Source organism: Pristiophorus japonicus, chromosome 12 (assembly GCF_044704955.1).
Source record: "Pristiophorus japonicus isolate sPriJap1 chromosome 12, sPriJap1.hap1, whole genome shotgun sequence".
NCBI classification, from domain to species: Eukaryota; Metazoa; Chordata; class Chondrichthyes; family Pristiophoridae; genus Pristiophorus; species Pristiophorus japonicus.
The window spans coordinates 49444663-49456020 of NC_091988.1; the positions used below are offsets into that span (position 1 = coordinate 49444663).

Below are 11358 nucleotides of genomic sequence, written 5' to 3' on the forward strand. Positions count from 1 at the left end.
TTCCTTGGGCAGAGAATTCCACAGATTCACAATCCTCTGGGAGAAGAAATTCCTTCTCAACTCGGTTTTAAATTGGCTCCCTCGTATTTTGAGGCTGTGCCCCCTAGTTCTAGTCTCCCCGACCAGTGGAAACAACCTCTCTGCCTCTATCTTGTCTATCCCTTTCATTATTTTAAATGTTTCTATAAGATCACCCCTCATCCTTCTGAACTCCAATGAGTAAAGACCCAGTCTACTCAATCTATCATCATAAGATAACCCCCTCATCTCCGGAATCAGCCGAGTGAATCATCTCTGTACCCGCTCCAAAGCCAGTATATCCTTCCTTAAGTAAGGTGACCAAAACTGCACGCAGTACTCCAGGTGCAGCCTCACCAATACCCTAATACAGTTGCAGAAGGACCTCCCTGCTTTTGTACTCCATCCCTCTCGCAATGAAGGCCAACATTCCATTCGCCTTCCTGATTACCTGCTGCACCTGCAAACTAACACAAGGACCAATGGTGGAGCAGTGGAGGCGTGTCCTGCTCAGTTGGCTGAGTGAGCAGTGAGGAGAGCAGCTCCTGTTATAGCTCCTGGCTGGGCCTGTGAATCAGCCCAGGAAGAGAAGGAAGGAAGGGGCTTCACCACCAACATTCACCCAGAGGGAGAGGAGGAAAGCAGAAAAGTTGAACAACTTCACCATTTCTACAAAGAGTTGGAGAGAGGGGGAAAGACCAACAACAACATCCAGTGTGGAAGGAGGGAGACTCTACCATTCTACAGGTGGGTGTATTGGTGCAGTCCCTAAAAGACTTTGCTGTATCGGTGGGGGGAGGAAAGACGACCAGTCGGGGGCCGGAACATCGCGGGGGGTGTGTGTGTGTGTGTGGAAGTGTGTGTGGGGGCCTTGCTTACAACTAGGCCCCACACACCTTTGAAGCACCCCTCCCCCATTGCCTAGCCTGGGATAGCTGGAGTGTGTGCCTGTGTGGCTCCAGCTGCACCAGGTGAAGACATCTTCTCCCCTCACCCGAAGACCACCCCAAAGACTATTTTTGTTTTGCCATCTGGGGATTGCACCCACCCACAGCTGCGAGGGGAGACCTGCCCTCGCAGTTTCCCCCCCTTCCCAACCCCCTCTCTCTTTCTCTGTTACTCTCTATCTCCCCTCTCTCTGAGAGCCCTTCCTCCCAAATTGATTAGAAAAAAAATATATAAAACAATTAAGACAACTGAGCAGAGGGAGCAAGGCCCCTCCCCAATTGTCAACTAGGGGAGAGGTGTGCCTCGTTATGAGCTCCTCTGCTCAGTCTTTTGAACGAGGCCATTTAAAGATCATTAAGGCTTGTGACTTTGGGTTGGGTGTAGCCCTTAAAGGGACCCCGTGATGGCGACCCCATCTACGCCAGTGGCAGGGCCAGCTAGGACGTATGCGCAGGCGGCATCCACATCCACGGCACCTCCTGCCCTGCCACCATTCAGATTGATTACTAAGAAACACGGGGTCAAGAGCTACACTCACCCCACAATGAGCATCGAGGAGTGCGTGCGGGCGATGGCTGGGGTAGTCGGCCCCTCGGCCATTGTCGCAGCCTCTAAGATGTCTGGGAAGGCTGTGTTCTTCCTGGGGTCGGAGCGGGCGGTGTCCCTGGCCCTTGAAAGGGGGCTCACGGTGGGCGGAACGTTCCTGCCGGTGGACCCTCTCGAGGCCACCGCGCAGAGGGTCATCATATCGAACGTCCCGCCCTTTGTTCCGCTGAGCTCCTCCTCCCTCACCTACACCAACTGGGGGAGGTAAGGTCGGGGATTATCCCCATACCGCTCGGCCTCAGAGAGAACAGCCTGCGCCACGTGTTCTCCTTCCGCCGCCAGCTTTTTGTCCGGCTGGCGCGGGAGGAGACGACGGAAGGGCATTTTAATGTGGTGCACGAGGGGACTGCCTACCGCGTCTTCTGGACGTCGGACGGCGTGCGGTGCCATGCCTGTAGGGAGGTGGGGCATGTTCGTAAGAACTGCCCCGCCTCCAAGGCCGCCAAACCACCGAGGGCAGCCAAGGCTGGCGCCGCCGCCACCCCTCCCCCTAGTTGCGTCCGCGTGCCGGGAGCCGTAGGTGCGCGGGCATCGTCGGAGGCCTTTGTTTTCACGGCCTCCGGCAGGGGGGGGGGGGGGGGGGGGGAGCGTCCGACCGGAAAGAAGGCGCGGAACAAGGCGAAACATCTAGAGGCGGGTCCCCTCGGTGCGCCAAACAACTTGTTTACCGCGCTCGGCCCAACCCAGTCATCGGCGAGCGCGGGGTGCCCTGAGTCCGTGCCCGAGCCCTTGAACAACACCACAGAGGGGCCCGGGCAAGAAAAGGAAAAGGGGGGGGTGGAGCGGGAGGCCTCGGCAGACATGGGGGTCTCCCTGCCTCCGCACACCCTCAGGAAAAAAAGGAGGCGCCGCTCCAATGAGGTTGAGGGGGAACAACATCCCTCCGCAGAGGAGTCGGTGCCCACCGCGTGTCCCGCGTCCCCAAACTGCGCCATAGGCACGAGGAATCTGTCCCCGGGGAGGGTGAGACAGTCGAGGCTTTCCCAGCCGCTGCCTCCCGGGGATGGCGTGAAAGATCTGCCTGTCGTGGGGGGCGTGGGGCCAGCGGAAGAATGCGTAGCCGCCGGGTCGAGCGTCCCGGGGACTGAGGCGGGCGGGGCCGAAAAGGCCGAACCTGAGCCCGCCCAGCCAATACCCAACTTCCCCCAAGATTTGCTTGACTCGGCAGAAACTGACACTGCAAACAATTTTAACATACATCCACATGCTGGGCCGGGGGGTGGCGGCGGGGAGGGGGAACAACAACCCTCGCCCCCTACTTTGGAGCTGAGGGACTTGGTGGACCTGGAGAACTTCCTAAACCAGGTCTCTGTGTTCCCCGGCTCCTGGGGCGGAGGAGGAACCCCTTCTGCTGTCGCTTCCCGACCCAGCACCAATTTTAAAAAAGCCCAGTGGGGACTCCTCTGCCGACGATCCTGGGGGTGGGATCGGGGCAGAGCCAGGGCCAGATGGAGCGGCCGGACCGTTTGCTGTACCTCGTGCGGTCGACGGGCCAGCTGCTAGCGGCAACCTCCCGGAAGGGGGACGGGGACTCGGTGCAGGACGCGGGTGAAGATCTCGAGTCCATCGCTAGTGAGGCGGTGGATCTGCTCGCGTCCGCCGCTGAGACCCTCCTCATTCCTGCAAAGGAGCTCCGGGACTTTTTGGTCCAGTGCCGGGGTTGCCGCGACCAAGCCCGTCTGGCCCTGGAAAGATGGTCTGAGCCGGTGTTGCTCGTCGCTTCCGTCCGCGCCGCCGCTAAAACCATGGCCGCGGGCGGGCCCTTATCAAGGACGCAGGGCCTTGAGCTGCGCCGGCTCAAAAAGTTCCTCGCTGGGCTGCTGAAGGAGTGGAGATCAACAAACGACTCCACTCCACTCCCCCCCCCCCCCCCCCACAATAGGTTAGGTAGAGGTTGCACTATGCTCTAGTCATGAAGATAACCATAGCCAGCCTCAACATCAACGGCAGCAGAGAGGCACGCCGTAGATTTAACAATTTTTCGCTCCTGCGGGAGGGGAAATATGCGGTGTGCTTCCTGCAAGAAACCCACACCGTTCCGGGAGACGAAGCCACGTGGCTCCTGGAATGGCAAGGAGAGGTCCGCATGAGCCACCTCACCGCCACTTCTAGTGGGGTGGCCATCTTGCTGGCCCCGCATTTTCAGCCGGAGATCTTGGGGGTCGAGGAGCCCGTGCCAGGCCGCTTGCTGCACGTAACGGTTCGCCTGGGGGACATGCCGCTCCATCTCGTGAACGTGTACGCCCCTCAGCCCGGCCCGCAGCAAACGCGCTTCTTCGAAGAGGTGTCCGCTCTTCTTGGCTCCGTCGACGTCGGCGACTGCATTGTCCTCGGGGGGGATTTTAACTGCACCCTCGAGGCGAGGGACCGCTCCGGTGCCCCGCAGTGCATGACGGCGATGGAGAAGTTGAGGGACCTGGTCGGGTCCTTCGACTTGGTGGACGTCTGGCGAAATCTCCATCCCGACTCCAGTGCCTTTACTTGGGTGAGGCCTGGAGTAGGATGGTCCAGAGTCGACCGCCTTTACGTGTCTCGGGCGTACGTTTCCTGCGTCCTCCATGCGGCCGGTGCCGTGTTCGGACCACCACCTGGTGTGGGCGGAGCTTGCTTCGCTCCGCGCGAGGACGGGGTCCGCGTACTGGCATTTTAACAACCAGCTGCTGGAGGACGTGCGGTTCCAGGACTCGTTCCGTCGTTTCTGGGCCGACTGGAGAAAGAAGCAGGGGGGCTTCCCCTCCTTGAGGCTATGGTGGGACGTGGGCAAGGCTCACGTCCGCGTCTTCTGTCAAGAGTACGCGAGGGGGTCGACCAAGAGGCGGGCGACCAGGGTCGGGCGCCTAGAAAAGGAGGTGCTCGACCTAGAGTCCCGTCTCGGTCAAGTCGTTGGGGACCCGGCCCTGCGGACGGTGTACGAAGCAAAGAAGGCCGCGCTGAAGGACCTGCAGCTCGTCGGGTCCCGAGGCGCGTTCATGAGGTCGCGGATCCGGTTCCTGCAGGATCTGGACCGCGGCTCCCCCTTCTTCTACTCGCTGGAAAAAAGGCAGAGTGTCCGTAAGCAGCTCTTGACGCTGCTGGCCGACGACGGCTCTCTCGTCTCGGATCCGGAGGGCGTCAACAACAGGGCCCGTGAATATTACGGGGCCCTGTTCTCTCTGGAGCCGAGCAGCGAGGAAGCACGTAGAGTTTTGTGGGAGGACCTGCCGAAAATCTAGAAGCTCCGCTAAGCCTGGCGGAGCTGACCGGTGCCCTCGACCGGCTCTCGAGGGGAAAATCCCCGGGGCTGGACGGGCTGACCGTGGAGTTCCACAGGGCGTTCTTGGACGTCCTGGGGGGCGACTACTCGCGGGTCCTGGGGGAAAGTCTGGCGACCAGGGAGATGGCCCTCTCTTGGCGCAGGGCAGTCATCGTCCTGCTGCCTAAGAAGGGCGATCTCCGCCTCAAGAACTGCCGCCCGGTCTCCAAAATCTTCGCCAGGGCGATGTCTGCTCGCCTTGGTGCCGTGCTGGACCACATGATCCACCCCAACCAGTCCTACACGGTCCCGGGCCGGACAATCCACGATAACATCCATCTGGTCCGGGACCTCATCCATTATTCCCAGGAGGCTGGTCTGTCGGTCGCCTTCCTATCCCTCGACCAAGAGAAGGCGTTCGACAGGGTGGATCACGACTATCTGCTCGGAACTCTGCCCGTTTTCGGGTTCGGGACGCATTTCGTCGCCCGGATCCGACTTTTGTACGCCGCCGCGGAGTGTCTGATTAAGGTTAACGGGTCCTTGACGGCGCCCCTTCGCTTTGGGAGAGGGGTGCGCCAGGGATGCCCCATGTCCGGCCAGTTATACGCCGTCTGCGTGGAGCCTTTCCTGCGCCTCCTGCGGACGAGGTTGACGGGACTGGCTCTGCAAGGGCCGGGCGTGGAGGTCGTCCTCTCGGCTTACGCCGATGACGTGCTCCTCGCGGTAGAGGATCCCGCTGACCTGCGGAGGATGCGTGAGTGCCAGGAGATTTACTCGGCCGCATCCTCCGCCAGAATCAACTGGGAAAAATGTTCCGGACTCCTGGTGGGTCAGTGGCGGGTGGACTCCCTGCCGGAGGAGCTCAGGCCTTTTGCCTGGAGCACGACCCATCTCCTCTATCTGGGAGTCTACCTTAGCCCCGACGAGGAAGCCTGGCCGGCGAACTGGCAGGAGCTGGAGGCCAAGGTCACCGCTCGCCTAGGGCGCTGGACAGGACTGCTCCGAGTGCTGTCCTACAGGGGTCGAGCGCTAGTCATAAATCAGCTGGTGGCCGCCATGTTGTGGCACCGGCTGGTCACTTTGACCCCTCCCCCTGCGTTTGTCGCCAAGATACAGAAGAAGCTGGTGGACTTCTTCTGGAACAACAGGAAGCACTGGGTCTCTGCGGCGGTCTTGAGGCTCCCGCTTGGGGAGGGCGGTCAGTCGTTGGTGTGCGTCAGCGCCCAGCTCGCGACTTTCCATCTTCAGACCCTGCAGAGATACCTTTACGTCGAGCCCCCTCCTAGGTGGCGTGCTCTGGCGACGTATTTCTTCCGCCAGCAGCACGGCCTCAACTACGACACGCAGCTCCTGTTTGTGAGTGTGGGGGGAGTCAGAACCGCCCTCCGGGAGCTGCCTGTCTTTTACAAGGAACTCATCAGGGTCTGGAACAAAGTCTCCACCAAGCGCAGCTCTCCACCGGCTGGAGTGGCGGCCGTCCTGCAGGAGCCGCTGCTCGGGAATCCGTACCTCCACGACCGAGGTTTTTTGTGGCGGTCGGACGAGAGGGCTGTGGCTGGTGAGGTGACCAGGGTCAGGGACCTGCTCGATGGCGGAGGAGCGGGCTGGATGGTGCCAGACACGCTGGCGCGGCGCCTAAATTCTGCCAATGTCCGCCACGCGGCCGATGCCATCGAGTCGCTAAAAAGAGCTCTGGGCCCCGACTCCGTTAGTTGCATCGAGGAGGCTCAAGCACGTGGGGAGATCCCGTCCGAACTGACCCCCGTCCGGACGGAATTCCTCATCGGCGCCAAACCCCGGAACCTCCCTCGGGGGCCGGCGCCTCACAACTTGAGCCGCCTCGAGGAAATCCCCTCCGTGCCTTTCAGTTCTGCGCGGAGGGGTTTCCTGTACAGGCTGCTCCTGCACACACTCAACTTTGCCATCCTCGCCTGCCATCCGGACACGCCATGGGGTACCATCTTGCCGTCCGGAGGAGGCGAGGGTCCCCGATGGAGGGCACTCTACCCGGGAGTCCTCCCAGTATTTATCGGGGACTTGGCCTGGAGGGTGGTGCACGGAGCAGTGCCGTGCAACAAATTTTTAAGCCGGTTCACGGACTCCCAGGCCGCCTGCAATTTCTGCGGTCTGGAGGAGTCCGTGTTCCATGTTTTTATTGAGTGCACGAGGTTGCAGCCCCTGTTTCATTATCTAAAGGGGCTGCTCCTGAAATTCTGGCTGCACTTCAATCCCACTCTCCTGATCTTTGGGAACCCTGTGCGGAGGGGAGCGGGTAGGTCCGAGGGCCTCCTCGTACCGTGCTCCTGGGCACGGCCAAGGGTGCCATCAGCCGGTCCAGGCAGCGGGCGGTCGAGGGGGTCTTTCAACCTGACTGCCTGCCTCTCTTCCGCTCTTACATCCGGTCCAGGGTGTCCTTGGAGATGGAGCACGCGGTGTCCACCGGTAAGCTCGCGGCCTTCCGCGAGAGGTGGGCACCAGAGGGACTGGAGTGCATCGTCACGCCCGGCAACCAAATTTTAATTTGATTTTACGTTTTAAAGTTTAATTTGTTTTAATTGCCGGTGCTTTTAGTGTCCCCCTCCCCTTTTATAGGGGGCACTTGGAGAAAAATTAAATTCTGTGCCTCCAAAAAAAAAAGGCATTGTAAATGTTGGTGTTTCCCCCAGATCGGGGGGCACGGTTTAATGTTTTTTCCGTTAACTCCCTAAAAGAGTTTCATGCACAAGGACCCCTAGGTCCCTCTGCACCGCAGCATGTTGTAATTTCTCCCCATTCAAATATTATTCCTTTTTACTGTTTCCCCCTCTCCCCCCCCCCCCCCCCCCAAGGTGGATGACCTCACACTTTCCGTCATTGTATTCCATCTGCCAAACCTTAGCCCATTCGCTTAACCTATCTAAATCTCTTTGCAGCCTCTCTGCGTCCTCTACACAACCCGCTTTCCCACTAATCTTTGAGTCATCTGCAAATTTTGTTACACTACACTCTGTCCCCTCTTCCAGGTCATCTATGTATAGGCAGTCCCTCGGAATCGAGGAAGACTTGCTTCCACTCTTAAAATGAGTTCTTAGGTGGCTGGACAGTCCAATACGGGAATTACTGTCTGTCACAGGTGGGACAGATAGTCGTAGCTAAAGTGATAACTAAAGTGGTAGATTAGGGAGGTGTCAATGGATGTTATTTATATGGACTTCCAGAAGGCATTCAATACGGTTCGTCACAAGAGACTTGACAAAAATGGAAGCACATGAATTTGGAGGCAACCTTTTGACATGGGGAGGGAATTGGTTCGATAACAGATTCGGGATAATGGGTACATACTCAAATTGGCAGGCTGTAACTCGTGGTATGTCGCAGGGATCTGTACTGGGGCCTCAACTTTTCACGATATTGATAAGTGATTCAGACAAGGAATATAGAATCATAAATCCACAGTTGCTGACAAAACTAAGTTAGGTGGCACAATAAATAGTGTAGATTGAAGCTTAAAGTTACAAAGGAACAATCAATAGATTAAGTGAGGGGGCAAAACTGTGACAGATGGAGTATTTTCTAAATGGCAAGAGGGTGGGAACCATGGAGGAGCAGAGAGATTTGGGGATCATATACAGAAGTCACTGAAAGCTGATGGACAGGTGCAAAATGTTTTTTCAAAGACTAATGGAATATTGGGCCACATATAGAATGAAGACTCCAGAGCCATCAGTGCAGGAGATGGAAGAGAAGCCATTGCAGGAGATTTTCTGGCTACGACTGGATGGATAGGTAAGAGTGCAACAAAGTGAGGGCAGCTAGACAATGGAGGAGAGGCATTGGAGAAGGATGCTGTTGTCTGCAGCTTAAATCAAGGAGGATAGTGCAACAGTCACAGGGAATGTCATGTGTGACTTAGATTAGGGCTGCTTCAGAGACAGAAGTTGGTCATTTTTTCCCCATCCCTCACTCCCATCAATTCTCTACCCTTCCCTGAAAGCATCAACACCTTGCAGGCTCCACAAGCATCAAGTTTAATCCGGTGCTTGCCCCATAAATCGAGCCTGATTCTGTCCTCACATGTCCACACATACAGGATCAAGGGATAGTGATCAGAATTAGAAAACCTGGTCACTATTTTCCCTTCCAAGCCCAGGACACCATGCATCAGGGAAGTCCATGTTTTTGATTACAAGATTGCTTCTGGCTCCCCATTTTGTGTGATAATTATTCTGATTTACATAAGACATACTTGCCAGTTCCCTAGAAAAACAGCACATTTTATGGGAGAAAACAACTACACAGAACACCAAGACAGAACAAATCAATTTCCATCGTGCAATCAAATGCAATGAGCAACTTGCCACACCTGGAATATTGCATACAGTTTTGGTTTCCATATTTAAAAAAGGATATACTTGTTTTGGAGGCAGTTCAGAGAAGGTTCACTAGGTTGATTCCAGAGATGAGGGGGTTGACTGATGAGGAAAGGTTGAGTAGGTTGGGCCTCTACTCACTGGAATTCAGGTGAATGAGAGGTGATCTTATCGAAACGTATAAGATTATGAGGGGGCTTGACAAGGTGGATGCAGAGAAGATGTTTCCACTGATGGGGGAGACTAGAACTAGAGGGCATGATCTTAGAATGAGGGGCCACCCATTTAAAACTGAAATGAGGAGGATTTTTCTCTCTAGAGGGTTGTAAATCTGTGGAATTTGCTGCCTCAGCTGTGAAAGCTGGGTCATTGAATAAATTTAAGACAGAGATAGACAGTTTCTTAACCAATAAGGAAATATGGGGTTATATATGGGGAGCAGGCAGGGAAGTGCACCAGAGACCATGATCGGATCAGCCATGATCTTATTAAATGGCGGAGCAGGCTCGAGGGGCCGATGACCTAACCTGCTCCGATTTCTTACGTTCTAATTTACTCCCTTGCAGAGAGTGTACTAGTTAATAAACACAGTATAGAGAGCATTTTGATTTTTGAACATCTCAATGCTTCTTACCCACCCACACACCCATCATACATGGCATCATAGTACTTGCAGTCTGTTCAAAAGGAAACAGTTTCCGACAGCATCTCAAGATGGGGCAATAAGTACTGTACAAATACTCAATGTAGTGCAGTAATGTAACATCAGCTCCTATTTCAATACTTTGGTATGCATTTTTCTTTTAAATGGGGCACTCGTGCATAGATGGGAGAAATTCCTAAGTTTACCAAAGCAAGCATAACATAAAAGCATTAACACAATTAATAAACCCAAAACAGATCGCTGAAAGCCAAACACTGAACGTTCAGTCATTAACGCACTCAACTCGATTCGTATATTTGCTTGGAGCAGGCAACGAACAAGGAGATAGACCACTATGTTATGCCCCTCCGAGGGGAGAGCACTATTTTCCTAATCCCCTCGAGGTTAGTCAAACTGATGAAATTAGCAACAGAACATGCTGGACCAGGCAGCATCTGTGGAGAGAAACAGGGTGCCTGATCTGTTGAGTATTTCCAACATTTTCTGTTTTTATTTCAGATTTCCAGCATCCGCAGTGTTCTGCTTTTGATGAAATTTGCACCAGTTTTCGTTTATTATGGAGGATTTTTTTTGCAGATCATGTCACGGTTTAAAATACTGCAACGCAAATTCACCCACTTTAAAAAAAAAGACCCACTTTAATCCAAATGCGCAGTTGTTCCGCACAGCGAAATCGAGTGCGAAAAAAGCGAAAACATTCAATGCATCGTGGCAATAACTCACTATTATTTTTAAGATTCTAAAAGGACTGCAGCGACACTTCCTTTGCTCACAACAATTGAACCTCCCCTCCCAACTAACTAACTAACTAACTTTCGCGTGCCGTGCTACATTAGGGATTATGCAAGCGTGCAGTGAATTATTTCCCATTTATAAAATGCTTCCTGCCGCAGAGCCGGTTGCAAAGAGACCCTCTGGTAGTGGGTGTGCGCGAGCAGGGAGTGCCGCTCGCGGCGGGGCCGTTCACCGCGCGCCACGCTAACCTGGATGTGGGAAACGACCAAACTTCGGTTGCCCTCTCCGTGGTACTTCCATTCGTTTCCGTCGAGTTCCTTCACTTCCATAACCTACTGCGGGTTGGGTTTGGTTTGTTTGTTTGTTTTTTTCTTTCTCTCTCGCTGCCACTGTTAGCTTCCCGCTCCTTGCGCACACGCCGAATGCTCGAACGCCGGCTCTCGCAATCACCACCACCCACCGCACACAGGAACAGAACAGCCCACTCTGACCCCAGTCACCGGAAGTGCTCACCTCCTCCCTCCACCCAGCGCTGATTGGGTGAGCGGCGCTCAGCAGCTCCTGATTGGTGCTTTCCCAATACGACAGTACCATGCGATTGGTCGCTCCAACCGCCCCGCCCTACACACTCCCCCAACAGCCAATAATACATCTGCACTTCTGACTTGCGTTGAGAGAACGAGTCTGGCCTTGTGCTTGACCAACTCCTGACATAGTTCCTCCTCAACTCCTTTGACTACAAGGCCATAAAGCAGTGGTCGGCACGTAAGGTCCTGGACACTCTACGAAAGGAGAGGGTGGAC

General features: G+C 55.2%; 1 protein-coding gene across 2 annotated transcripts in view; it reads right to left on the bottom strand.

Annotated features, from left to right (window-relative positions):
* ippk (inositol 1,3,4,5,6-pentakisphosphate 2-kinase) overlaps positions 1 to 11006 on the bottom strand; it is an 88987-nt gene extending 77981 nt beyond the window's left edge. For both annotated transcript variants that reach the window (XM_070895398.1, XM_070895397.1), the window contains exon 1: positions 10804 to 11006. In XM_070895398.1, the coding sequence (XP_070751499.1) occupies positions 10804 to 10884 (81 nt within the window). In that variant the 5' untranslated portion in view covers positions 10885 to 11006. The remainder of the gene's footprint in view (positions 1 to 10803) is intronic.
* Positions 11007 to 11358: the final 352 nt, after the last annotated feature.